Below are 14,734 nucleotides of genomic sequence, written 5' to 3' on the forward strand. Positions count from 1 at the left end.
GCAGGTAGCGTGAAGGACCGCAGGGAGCGGGAGAGTGGATATTTCTCTCTGGGACGGGCAGCGGGTGGCAGAGCTATGCGTGACCAGAGTCCTGCCGGCCCATATCGGCACGCAGAGAGAGGTCATCCCCTGCCCAGCAACAAGAGCCCGGAGCCCAAAGCCGCCATTCCCTTTAGAAACCCGGACCTCGGCGTCCCCTCTGAAAGGAGAACCTCAGAGTTTCAGAATATGGAGCAGTATGCAGAAAGTCTTGATCAGTTTCCCCCAGAGCCGCTGGATCTCAGCGCAGAGATTGAGGCCCTCGCTGGACCCCGGGCCCTGAGCCCCACACCTTTCAAACAGGCAGAATCCTACAGTTCCTCCAGTCGGAAAGGTGGACGAAGTCGAAACACTTCTCCTTTACGGCAGACGGGGTCACTCAACACTTACCACAGAGGCTCCAGTCTCCCGCAGTCCTCTTCTCCCTCTCAGAGCCTCTCGCCGTTCAGACGGGCCGAGTCTAGCTCCTCCATCAACACCGTGGGCTTACGCTCAAGCGGAGCGTCATATGTACAAGACCGGGCATCCGTCAGTCCAACACGGAGCAGTTACACTGCACAGAAAAATCTCAGATCATTGGCGAGTACAGTGGGCACAGTCAGCAAGTCTCTATCCTACATGGATCTGAAAGGCTCTCAACAAAAACACGAACCCAGCAGCCGCAGCGGCTCGCCTCCATCCAGACGGAGTTACGATTCTCCTACAGCTCGAAAACCAGACATAAAAAACCTTTCATATGACAGACTCAACTCCTCCATCTCCACCAGCCGACATGATTCAAGAAGCCAGTCCCCTTCCAGACAGAGTTATGATGGTCGGAAAACTGAGATAAAAAGCCCTTCATATGAGCGGAGCCATGACAGACAGAGCTCCTCCTTTTCCTCAAAGGGCCGATACGGTTCCAGAAGCCAGTCCCCATCGGGGAGACCAGAGGATGGTCTGAGTACAGAGGGGCGACGCAGTGCATCTCCAGTCAGGAAGGGCTACGGGACACCAAGCCAATCAGAACCAAGATCCTTCTCTAATAGGTGGAGAGATGAGAGAACTAGCCCTGCCCCCACTAGGAAAAACTATGAAGGACAAACCGCAATGAAGAAAACAGAAGCAAAGAGCAGGCAATCTTCTCCAAATAGAGGCTCATCATTGTTTCGTAAGCCTGAAACATCATCAAACCGTGGCGTTAAGAGCCGCAGTTCATCCCCATTAGCCCAGAGCCCATCTGTCTTGCATAACTCAGAGAGTGGCCGGAGCCACTCAGTGTCCACCCTGAGGAGAGACCTGGCAGACCACATCCCCATGAGGAGCGACAGACCCAGCTCCACCTTCAGGAACTCTGCTGGTACCCAGCCTCGCTATGATCCAATCCCATCAACTGACCACTGGAAAGGCTCCGCCCACTCACTCCACAGCCAGTCAGCTTCTCGTCACCCCTCCCCCACTCGCCACAGTGGGGAGAAGAAGCAGATCTCCTTCACTCAGTCTGTCCCAGTGGGCTGGGGGGTGCCACAGGACAGCAGCCGCAGGAGCAGCTCCAGACCAGGCCATCAGGAGCACACCTCCAGGACTCCCCCTGTGAAGACACACACCTCCACCCCTAGTTGCCGGAGACAGCGCAGCCCCTCACCTCCAGTGCAGACACACATCTCCACCCCCGGTATCCGGAGACACCGCAGCCCCTCACCTCCAGTGCAGACACACATCTCCACCCCCAGTGGCCGGCGGCACCGCAGCCCCTCTCCCCCAGCACAGACACACACCTCCACCCCCAGCGGGCGGAGACACCGCAGCCCCTCACCTCCAGCGCAGACACATACATCTTCTCAGAGCTCCATGGACTCTGAGTCCAGCCATCTGTCTGCGGGGTCGTCGGGTCTCAACCGGGAGGAGTACGCCATGATGGCCGACCTTCCCAAAGTCAAAACCGTCCTCCAGAGGGAGAGTCCGAGCCACTCGATGAGGCCCGAGAAACGAGAACAGTCCCGCTACAAACCTGCCAGGTGGAGAAAGCTTCGTCACTGTACTAATCACTGTGTTATGCTGACTTCAGACCAAACATGTCTTCAGCTTGCTCTAGATTACCCACAGGGTGGTGGTTATGATGTTTTCCACACATTCAGGGAGTAATCTAGAGCAAGTGGAAGTCAAGTAGAACCACGCAATTATCCAAAACACCATAGCAATCATCCAATAAACCAACATACTGAAATAAACAAATATTTGTTTGCAATTGCAGCATGCTTATCTTCAGGAAGTGTAAAGTATAATGTTGACATTATTAACCTCCGCTTCGAGGATAATCAGAAGTGGGAAGTGGTTTGAGTGCTGTATCACTGACTGTGTGTACGTGTGTGTGTGTGTGTGTGTGTGTGTGTGTGTGTCTACAGTCACTCCCACAGCAAAGCTCCACACTCAGAATGGGAGGATCTGGAGGAGGATAGAGAGAGTGGCACACTATCAAGGGCTCACTCGTCCAGCTCTCTACACACACAGGTGAACACACACACACCGAACACACACAATTCATCAGTGTGTTTGCCTCACCCCTCCTCCACTGATTGGACTTTTACCCAACACAGAACAATAACAAACTCTCCAGAATGAAAATAGCACAGACCAAACTGACTTGTAAATTTAATAATTTATTTTTATTTTATTGTTATTTATTTCTTCCATGTTTCCGCAGGGATTGAGCCGCCCGGCTGCAGAGCACACACACTCCAGCAGGAGCCCAGGACAGAAGCAGGTACAGAAACACCTCCTGTCTCCTGCCAAACACTGCAGTGTGAGCGCGTAACTGTGTGTGTGTGTGTGTTCTGCAGAAAACACACAGGCCGTCGGTGTATTTCTCCTGCAGTGTGGAGCAGACTGATGAAGAACCAGTAGAACAGGCATGTCTCACACACACACACACACACACACACACACTCTCACACACACTGAGAGCTGGGCAGATTACTTATGAAATCTGTAACTGATTACAAATGACACAGGAATATTTGCATTTGTTAATGTAATCTCTAGGGCATCACGGTGGCTCAGTGGTTAGCACTGTTGCCTCACAGCAAGAAGGTCGTTGGTTTGAGTCCCAGCTGGGTCAGTTGGCGTTTCTGTGTGGAGTTTGCATGTTCTCCCCGTGTTGGTGTGGGTTACTGTGGGTCCGGTTTCCTCCACAGTCCAAACACATGCGCTATAGGGGAATTGATCAACTAAACTGGCCGTAGTGTATGAGTGTGTGTGAATGAGTGTGTATGGGTGTTTCCCAGTGATGGGTTGCAGCTGGAAGAGCATCCGCTGTGTAAAATATATGCTGGAATAGTTGGCGGTTCATCCCGCTGTGGCGACCCCTGATGAATAAAGGGACTAAGCTGAAAAGAAAACGAATGAATGAATGAATATAATCTCCTAGATGACACATTATTGGCACTGTAATCTAACTACTTTTGGATTACATTTAGATTACTTTAGTGCTAATTGTTATTTGACGTCACATATACTGAAGCAGGATAATCTTGTGCTATTTTGACAGATAGAAATAGCAAAAATTTAGCAGAACCAAGAGCTTCAACAGCTTATTGATGGACAGTTAATACTTCACAATACTCACACTAATATACCTCACTGTTAGTGTTTTGTTGAGAGGATGACTGTATAACACTAAACCACATCTGATGATTATAAATCATTTACTTTATATTAATTACATTTAGAAAACAGCAACATCACAAAAAACTATTTCAAGTGTGTGTTTTTTAGAATAATAAAAACTAATTTGACAAAAACAATTCCTAGACTTATATATTTGATAGATATATAGACTAAATTGTGTCTTTATTTAAGAAACTGTGGTATAAATAAATGCTTTGTTTGATATTTCAGAATCCATGACTGACTTTTCTTGAGCAGGATATATAGATGTTCATGTGGACGGACATTTAGACAGATATGAAGTGCAAATTATTCGCTTTGTAATGCATATGTTAAACGGTATTGACGTCATTAATGATGATGTTGTGTCGTTCAGGGTTGGTTATGTTAATAAATTATACGTGTTTAATGAACTGCCCCTTTTTTAGGGCCACTGTTTGTTTTGAGGTTTGATTCTAATGATAATTTTTGTTTATTGATCAATATATACATTATTTTATCAGTTGGAGTTGGAGAAGAATATAATATTTCGCCACGATTTTAGTGCAGCTTTACAGGTAGACTGCGAGTTGTACGTTTGCGCGTGTTTGATTGGCCGCTGAACTACGCTGGGCGGCTCTCATTGGTTACTGTCCTGCGCAGAGCTGTTCTGATTGGTTGCTGTGTTGCGCTGAGCGGTTGTGATTGGTCGCTCGCTTCCGCTAAACTCTGCTCAGGATCCGCCCCGGCAACGCCAACAGCAGCGCGAGTTCCGTCAAACTTATGCTGTGATCTGTCGATGAAATAATCCAGTTATTAAACATGCTGTTCTGGAGTTTTCCGAGAACCTGACCGCGCTGACGCTCTTCTGACGCGGAGCTTTTCATCTGTGCTTGTGTTTGTGTTTCTGCGGCTGGATTTGAACATCATGACGGTCAGTTTCACTTTAATTCACTTTAATAAGCGACGCGCTCAGTGTAAACACGACGCGGGCTCACTCCCGTGTGCTGTGGACGCGCATTCACACTCCTGTTTTTGTGTGTTTGCGTGTCGTGTGGTGTGTTTCCTCTCTGTGTGGTACGCGAGCAACTTATGTGTGTGTTTCTTTATATCTGTGTTTGTGCGCGCGCGACACACCCGCACTGCGCACGCGCGTTACTGAGGCATTTACTTGTTTATGTAAAATACACACAAGAATTGTGTGTGTGTGTGTGCGTGTGTGCGTGTGCGTGTGCGTGTGTGTGTGTGTGTGTGTGTGTGTGTGTGTGTCGTGTCTGACCTTCTGCTTTGATTAGATTCTCTGAGAATGACACTGAAAACACACTGGTCTTCATTCATGCTACACACAACCATACTCATTAAACACGATTGCTAAGTGAGTTTCAGTCTGATTGTACACCATATGATTGAGCTGGAGTACTTTTGAAGTGTAATAAGTTACTAATTACAGTACATAATGTGTTAGCCAGTAACGTAATCGGACTACTTTTGGATTACATTTAGATTACTTTTGTGCCAGCTTTTATCTGATGTCCCATATATTGAAGCAGGATCATCTTGATTGAGCTAAAGTTGGTTTTATATTCACATATTCAGACTTTCTCCTCAGTAATATAATTTCAGGAATGTAATGTTCGCAAATTCTAAATGGTGAAATCATATTAGCAGCCAATAACTATCAAAGTACAGTCAACGTCAGTCAAATAATTTAATGTTGTAGTAATTTAATGTAAGTCAGACTTGCATGCGATTTCAGACCGAATATTCAAAGTACCATGGTAAACGATATAGGGACAATGAGTTGCCACTAAATATAAAACCAACTTCACCTCAGTATAATCTTGTACTACTTTGAAAGATAAAAGAAAACCTATCTTCATTCATACTTTATCAGCAACACAAGCTTTTTTATTATAATAATGTTGAACTGTTGATGTTTCACAGTACTCGCACTAATACACCTCACCGCTTCTGTTTGCTCATAGTAATGCTAAATAAAACACAATCTGATGATGTTAAAACATTTCCTTCATATTTAGTACATTTAAAAAACAGCTAAATTAAAACGAATTATTGTGAAAATACTGTGAAATACATCATGGAATACTGTCAAATATTTCATGGAAACAAACACTAGAGGTGCAGATAATAATATATCAGTGTTATACAAGTTCTCTCTGCAGGAATACATACATAGAAGTGTATTGAGTGAATGTATTCACCTTATTCTTTGCCGATGAGCGGACGCAGCCATTTGAATATTTTTGGCTGGAGACTTCCGGTCTCATTCACTTCCATTCATTTTTAGACGTTAAAAACTGCTCGTTACGCTGCTTGATGTTGCAAACTGATATTTTATTATTATATTATTCTACTTGGTCTGTATTCTAATGCAAACATTTGTTTGTAGAGCGAGTAGTTTGACCGTTTTCTGCCGTTTATTATTCCTAGTCATGTCACCCATAGGGGACCTAATCGGAAGTTCTAAAACAATCGCAAAAACAGGCGCACTTCCGCATTTTAGTATAATGTCAATATAACAACAATAAAGAGGAAAATTTAGGAGAATCAATGAACTGTGCACAAATTACTGCCATTGTGTGAAATATAACCAATAAAATAGTAACTGCTTGTGAATATTTAAAAAAGTAGTGAACCCTAATTACAACTACACTGAAAAAAGTGTTGCATGCAAAACTGTTGCAATCAATTTATTTGTGTTGAATTTAAACAAACAAATGAAATTGAGCAATGTTCACCTTAATTTGTTTGTTTAAATTTAACACAAATAAATAGTTTACAACCACTTAACGTAAAAAAATTTAGTAAATCCAAGGAATCATCTTTGAATAATTTTTTTCAGTGTACTTGATGTTTGTAAACATTATTGGCATAATGGCAGTAATTCATAATCCAGATTACCTATAATCGATTCTGATCAACTCTTTGTGTCGCACCGTTGATCTGATCTGGCTTTAATGTGTAATTGCTCATCCGTATAGTGTAAAACAGGTGACTATCTGAATTTCATATGCACGATTTTTTTTTTCTGTGTGCTGAAGTAGAGATGCTCATGTAAATAGATGTGCTCTTAGGGGTCCCACAGTCATGGAGTTTTCTGGAATAGCTTGTGTTTTTAAAAGGTCTATTTCAGACAATTAAAGTCAGCTAATTTTATTTATAAGTCATGGAATATCAAGGGTTTCACAGCTCTATTTCAGACAATAGCTATGTTTCCATCCAGAGATGCAAATTTAACGTATGCACAATACTCGAATATTGCAGAAAGATCTGCGAATAATGGAGCGTTTCCGTCCAGTGAGTCGAAGAGAACAAAATCATCACTTCTTAATCAACTGGCGGCAAATATCACAAATAAAACCAGTGTTGGCTGTTTCAGGATAAGCTATATTACTAATTACTTGCACCTCAAAAGATGAAGCTGACAGTGAATGTGTGGTGGCTTTTGGAGGAGCGAGACGCTCTGTGGGATTTTCACACTTTATGCGCATCTTTCGCATTTCCATCAAACATTTTAATGCAATAATCCAAAATGCACATTAAAAATGAAAGGGAATATTATATTTGTGTTGTTAAAGTTATGGATTATCAGGGTATTTTTGTTTGTCATTTAAAGTTTTACTTCCCATTCATTCGAATGTATTTCTCTTCACCGTGTTTCTATCCTGCTGCTTCGTGTGTTTTGCCTGTTGTTATTGTCAGGCTGTTTCTCACTGCTACTCTATTCCTTCTCCCGCTTGTCAACCAGACATCGAATGCAGTCACCATCATGCTGTCTGTGTGTTAACAAGTATTTCAAACAGCCCCTACTAGATTTGGCTCAAAAGAACGTCCTCAAATGTGCAGCCTACTTTGACTGATTTAGCTGTGACGTCTTTAAATCTGTGCCAATATTTCCGTCATTTGTTGTAGGGATGCACAGTATATGGTTTCAGCATCGATATCGTGATGTGATCATTCGCAATAGTCACATCACCAGCGTTTGTATTGATCATTTGCACGTGTTGTTGATGCCTGTGATTGTATAATGACTGTAAAAGCATTCAGATATTAACTACGAGCTTAACTACGATTACTTTCATTCAAGTATTTTTATCATTCAGTTACTGTACTTGAAGACTGTTAGACTTTGGGAAATGATAAAGCACTTTATTTCAATTGTAATTCATAGATTGTAATGCATGAAAATACTCACAAATACAGAAATGCACCGCTAATAGCACAGACCGAAGATTGTATGGACACACACTCCCACTGCAGAATCATCCCAATCCATCTAACATTATAAATTCTCTCCAAATAGAGATGTTAAGTCATCTGGTGAAATTGTATTCATATCGCTAAATAATAAATATCGCCATGTTCGATATCTCCAATATCATTCAGCCCTAATTTGTGTTGTGTGCTCTAAATATATACACAACATTACACATCTTAGTTCTTCACTGTCTGTTTTCACCTCAATAATCAGTGGTTCCTCAATGCCAACATGAGGCATCACACACAGCAGATGAGCACCCTCTATATGCACTTTAACAGCATAAATACATGCTGTGAATAACTGTTCATTTCTGGATATATTTAGACAGATATAGGTCAAAATAAGTGGGAAATCAATAATAATTAAGTCAGTAAATACACGAGGCACTGCTCAACACCACAGCTGAGGGTTTCTGTTCAGTATAGACCATTATAACCTGGTGCTGGTCCTGAACATTTCCTGCTTATCACCATTAACTATATCAGTAACCGTAACAAGAGGCAGGTTAATCATATCTCAGTGCTAACACGGCTGCCATCACATTATTTATCAATGTGTGGAGCTTCTCGTAAGCTTTGGAAATTCAACATGTAATGCATGAAATATATTAGGCCCAGTGTTAATGTTTACATCCCTCGAGAGTGTCTATAGGTGAAGGAAACTCAGCTTTTAATCAGTGGAGGTCAGGGAGTCTGGCTTCGACAGTGAACCCGGCCAGTGTCTGTGTGTTGTGTTGTGTTGTGTTGTGTGTGTCAGTGCTGTGTTTATTATATGTACTCATATTTGACAGCTGCAGCAGTTTCACTGCGAGTGTTGTTTCCTGTGTGTGTGTGTGTGTGTGTGTGTGTGTGTGTGTGTGTGTGTGTGTTACTCAAACACATTCACACAGATGGTGATGCTGATGTGTGTGTGGTTTGGTCATGACACTCCTCTGATCGGCTCTATCTCTCTGTGTGTGTGTGTGTGTGTGTGTGTGTGTGTGTGTTTCTGCAGCCTGACCTGCTGAACTTCAAGAAGGGATGGATGTCCAAACTGGACGAGAGCGGAGAGGTGAGGGTATCATCATCATCCTGTCTGTCTGTGGGGTCTGAGCTTAACTGACCGTGTGTGTGTGTGTGTGTGTGTGTGTGTGTGTGTGTGTGTGTTCAGTGGAGGAAACACTGGTTTGTGCTGACGGATGCTGGACTGAAGTACTACAGAGACTCTGCAGCAGAGGAGGTGAGAATCGCACTGAACACACCCTCACACCACAGCGCTGCTGAACGCTGGACTCTGATTGGCTGGTGAGCACTCTCAGGTGTTTGGTTATTGTCAGATAAAGGCACAGCTAAAGTAGTTCCGGCAGGTTTAGAGCGCATTACAGCTTCATATCACTCCACTGAATGATTAGAGTTATTACACACACACACACACACGCACACACAACAGTCAGACGTCACATCAGGAGGAGCAGGAGGAGAGCAGTGATGACCTGCGGCTGATGGAGGAGAACACACACCTGAGAGAGCAGCAAGGGGGATCAATGATCATCTGTAGCATTATGAATCTGTTTACTGACAATGTTTTAGTCAATTTATTGTGTCCATATGTAAACACACGTGTGTTGAAGAGCGAGCTGTTAGTCATGTGTGTGTGTGCTGTCCACACAGAGGGATGAGGTGGACGGAGAGATCGACCTGAAGGCGTGTGTGAAGGTGTCTGAGTTTGACGTGGAGAAGAACTACGGCTTCCAGATTCAGGTCAGCACAGCTCTGATCACGCCTGGACTCGCTGCATTCCTCATCTACTGATTCTGCATCTGTGTGTGTGTGTGTGTGTGTGTGTGTGTGTCCTGCAGACCAGAGACGCCGTCTTCACTCTCTCCGCCATGACCGCCGGCATACGCAGAAACTGGATCGAGATCCTGAGGAAGAACGTTCGACCCGGCAGCTCTCCAGACCTCACACAGTCAGTAACACACACACACACACACACACACACGCACACACCCATATACAGTCTATAATACACACACACACACACCCATATACAGTCTGTAACACACACACACCCATATACAGTCTGTAACACACACACACACACACCCATATACAGTCTATAATACACACACACACACACCCATATACAGTCTGTAACACACACACACACACACACCCATATACAGTCTATAATACACACACACCCATATACAGTCTGTAACACACACACACACACACCCATATACAGTCTATAATACACACACACACACACACACCCATATACAGTCTATAATACACACACACACACACCCATATACAGTCTATAATACACACACACACACACCCATATACAGTCTATAATACACACACACACACACCCATATACAGTCTGTAACACACACACACACACACCCATATACAGTCTATAATACACACACACACACACACACCCATATACAGTCTATAATACACACACACACACACCCATATACAGTCTGTAACACACACACACACACACACCCATATACAGTCTATAATACACACACACCCATATACAGTCTGTAACACACACACACACACACCCATATACAGTCTATAATACACACACACACACACCCATATACAGTCTATAATACACACACACACACACCCATATACAGTCTATAATACACACACACACACACCCATATACAGTCTATAATACACACACACACACACCCATATACAGTCTGTAACTCACACTAACTTATGAATACAAACACCAACCAGTAGCACAGACACACTATACACACAATAACACACGTATACACACACAGTAACACACATGCCCATACTATACACACATGCATACACGCACAGTAAGTAACACACACTTAACACTCACACTATACACAAACTTACACGTTTACACACATGCACAAACTATACACACACTAACATATGCATACACACACACACACACACACACACAGTCAGTAACACACACACACACATAGAGTACTCATAATAAAACACATACGTGCGCACACACACTATACACACAGTAACACACCCATATACACAGTCAGTAACACACACGCACAAACTAACACAATCATACACTCACATTATACACACCCATATACACAGTCAGTAACTAACACACACATACACACACACCTATGCACACAGTTAGTAATACATACTAACCCACACAGTCAGTAACACACTATACACACACACAAATACATACACATTAATACACACACACACAATCAGTACTATAGTACACAGTCTCAAAGTCAGGACCACACACACACACACACACACACACACACACACACACACACACACACAAGTTAATCCAGCAAAAGAAGTGTGTGAGTTTGAGCTCAGCATGGACCATGTGGACTTTGATATGCAGATTAAGATGGATTACACCTGATTTAATGAGTAATAATGCGTGTGTGTGTGTGCGTGTGCGTGTGTGTGTGTTTCCTCACGCAGACTGGCCAACTGCAGCAGCGATAAAGAAAACACTCGTCATCCATCATCCCTACGCCTGCGCAGCCAATCGGAGGCCTCCTCCACCACCATAAACCCCGCCCACAATAAATTTGACTATGTAGAGCTGTCTCCCATAGCCACACCCCCCACTCCCATGTCTACCAATCAGAGGGAGTCGGGGGAGGGGCAGGTGAGAGAGCACAGCCAATGGCAGGAGACAAGGCCCTCTGATGACACCCACAACCAGTGGGAGGCGGTGCTGTCGAGAAAGGGGGCGGGCCAGCTGTCGGAGCAGAAGCGAATCGAGGAGGAGATTGAGCGGAAGTGGGCGGAGTTTGAGCGTCTGCCGCTCAAAGAGACGAGGTCACTCCCAGCGATGGGCTCGCGGTCGTCCAATCAGGCGCTGGAGAGGGAGGTAGTGCGTGAATAACTCTATCTGCTCTCATGAATGACTTTATGAGAACTGAATAGATCACAGAGACGCATCACACCCTTATGACCAGCCGAGTATCATCCTAATTCAGCATTAGTGACCCAATACAGCGCTCGGCATACACCAGTCTCACACATCTCTCCTCTACAGTAATATATCAGACCCCCTAGTTTTTCATCAATTATTTTGGCATTTTTATTATTTATTTATTTATTTCGTTTAAAATGACTGATTTTGTGGTGGTAATTCCCAGAAATTCACGGACATTTTATGATTAAAAAAAAAAAAAAATATATATATATATATTTACCATATTAGGTAGCCTACTATAGGTATGGAAGCCCCTTCCCGCCACTGAATAAAATAAATACAATATAAAAAATAAAAAGTCAAGTAAATTCTGAGTTATAAAGTCGCAATTCCAAGTTATTAAGTCAGAATTGCGAGTTGTTAAGTCAGAATTAAGAGTTGTTAAGTCAGAATTGCGAGTTAAGTCTAAATTGCGAGTTATTAAGTCAGAATTGCGAGTTATAAAGTCAGAATTGCGAGTTGTTAAGTCAGAATTAAGAGTTATTAAGTCAGAATTGCGAGTTAAGTCTAAATTGCGAGTTATTAAGTCAGAATTGCGAGTTATAAAGTCAGAATTGCGAGTTATTAAGTCAGAATTGCGAGTTATAAAGTCAGAATTGCGAGTTATAAAGTCAGAATTGCGAGTTGTTAAGTCAGAATTGCGAGTTGTTAAGTCTGAATTGCGAGTTATTAAGTCAGAATTGCGAGTTATTAAGTCAGAATTGCGAGTTGTTAAGTCAGAATTGCGAGTTGTTAAGTCTGAATTGCGAGTTATTAAGTCAGAATTGCGAGTTATTAAGTCTGAATTGCGAGTTGTTAAGTCTGAATTGTGAGTTATTAAGTCAGAATTGCGAGTTATTGAGTCAGAATTGCGAGTTGTTGAGTCAGAATTGCGAGTTATTGAGTCAGAATTGCGAGTTGTTAAGTCAGAATTAAGAGTTGTTAAGTCAGAATTGCGAGTTAAGTCTAAATTGCGAGTTATTAAGTCAGAATTGCGAGTTATAAAGTCAGAATTGCGAGTTGTTAAGTCAGAATTAAGAGTTATTAAGTCAGAATTGCGAGTTAAGTCTAAATTGCGAGTTATTAAGTCAGAATTGCGAGTTATAAAGTCAGAATTGCGAGTTATTAAGTCAGAATTGCGAGTTATAAAGTCAGAATTGCGAGTTATAAAGTCAGAATTGCGAGTTGTTAAGTCAGAATTGCGAGTTGTTAAGTCTGAATTGCGAGTTATTAAGTCAGAATTGCGAGTTATTAAGTCAGAATTGCGAGTTGTTAAGTCAGAATTGCGAGTTGTTAAGTCTGAATTGCGAGTTATTAAGTCAGAATTGCGAGTTATTAAGTCTGAATTGCGAGTTGTTAAGTCTGAATTGTGAGTTATTAAGTCAGAATTGCGAGTTATTGAGTCAGAATTGCGAGTTGTTGAGTCAGAATTGCGAGTTATTGAGTCAGAATTGCGAGTTGTTAAGTCAGAATTGCGAGTTGTTAAGTCAGAATTGCGAGTTGTTAAGTCTGAATTGTGAGTTATTAAGTCAGAATTGCGAGTTATTAAGTCAGAATTGGGAGTTGTTGAGTCAGAATTACGAGTTGTTAAGTCAGAATTGCGAGTTATTAAGTCTGAATTCAGAGTTAAGTCAGAATTGCGAGTTGTTAAGTCAGAATTGCGAGTTGTTGAGTCAGAATTGCGAGTTGTTAAGTCAGAATTGCGAGTTGTTGAGTCAGAATTGCGAGTTGTTAAGTCAGAATTGCGAGTTGTTAAGTCTGAATTGCGAGTTGTTAAGTCTGAATTGCGAGTTGTTAAGTCAGAATTGCGAGTTATTAAGTCAGAATTGCGAGTTGTTAAGTCAGAATTGCGAGTTGTTAAGTCTGAATTGCGAGTTGTTAAGTCTGAATTGCGAGTTGTTAAGTCTGAATTGCGAGTTATTAAGTCTGAATTGCGAGTTATTCAAGTCAGAATTGCGAGTTGTTATGTCAGAATTGCGAGTTGTTAAGTCAGAATTGCGAGTTGTTAAGTCAGAATTGCGAGTTGTTAAGTCTGAATTGCGAGTTGTTAAGTCTGAATTGCGAGTTGTTAAGTCTGAAGGGGTCATTTACTCCGTTATGAGGATATATTTGTCCAGCTGAATTTGCTTAAATCAAAAATGGTTATAAGGGTTAACATGATGTCCTGAACAAACGACTGTATGAGCTCTGATTCGGTCCTTTGTTCTGCTCTGTGTGTGTGTGTGTGTGTGTGTGTGTGTGTGCATGAGCGTGATGACACCTGTGCAGTACAGCTGTGTTTCCTGTGGAGGACTTTACCTGTGTGTCTCTGTCTGTCCTGCAGGTGGCGTCTCTGAGGCAGCAGCTGGCGGAGCTGGGGGCGGGGCAGGGGTGGGAGGGGTCGGGGGTGGGTCATCAGTGCTGTGGGGCGGAGTCTCGCTGCAGCGACGTTCTCCTGCAGATGGAGCGCAGACACAGAGCCGTTATGGAGGAGCAGGAGCAGCGACACACACAGCAGATCAGCGCTCTGGAGGCGCAGAGAGACGCACTGCTGCAGGAGGAGGCCCGCGCCACCGCCACCGGTACACACACACACACACACTCATTACATTCATTCATTCCTTTATTGAATTCCAGCATATATTTTACCCAGCGGATGCTCTTCCAGCTGCGACCCATCACTGGGAAACACCCATACACACACATTCTCACACACTCATACGCTACGGCCAATTTAGTTGATCAATTCCCCTATAGCGCATGTGTTTGGACTGTGACCGGAGCACCCAGAGGAAACCCACGCCAACACGGGGAGTACATGCAAACTCCACACAGAAACACACA

General features: G+C 43.1%; 1 protein-coding gene across 1 annotated transcript in view; it reads left to right on the forward strand.

The window, feature by feature from the left end:
- Nucleotides 1-321: 321 nt before the first annotated feature.
- The window catches only part of triobpb (TRIO and F-actin binding protein b), a 16,492-nt gene continuing 2,079 nt past the window's right edge, over nt 322-14,734 (forward strand). Inside the window, exons 1-11 of the mRNA XM_056449129.1 lie at nt 322-2,036; nt 2,424-2,529; nt 2,723-2,782; nt 2,859-2,933; nt 4,484-4,597; nt 8,939-8,995; nt 9,095-9,163; nt 9,595-9,684; nt 9,783-9,892; nt 11,410-11,824; nt 14,235-14,472. Coding sequence (XP_056305104.1) covers nt 658-2,036; nt 2,424-2,529; nt 2,723-2,782; nt 2,859-2,933; nt 4,484-4,597; nt 8,939-8,995; nt 9,095-9,163; nt 9,595-9,684; nt 9,783-9,892; nt 11,410-11,824; nt 14,235-14,472 — 2,713 coding nt within the window. The 5' untranslated portion in view covers nt 322-657. The remainder of the gene's footprint in view (nt 2,037-2,423; nt 2,530-2,722; nt 2,783-2,858; nt 2,934-4,483; nt 4,598-8,938; nt 8,996-9,094; nt 9,164-9,594; nt 9,685-9,782; nt 9,893-11,409; nt 11,825-14,234; nt 14,473-14,734) is intronic.

This window comes from Danio aesculapii, chromosome 3 (genome assembly GCF_903798145.1).
Source record: "Danio aesculapii chromosome 3, fDanAes4.1, whole genome shotgun sequence".
Lineage (NCBI taxonomy): Eukaryota > Metazoa > Chordata > Actinopteri > Cypriniformes > Danionidae > Danio > Danio aesculapii.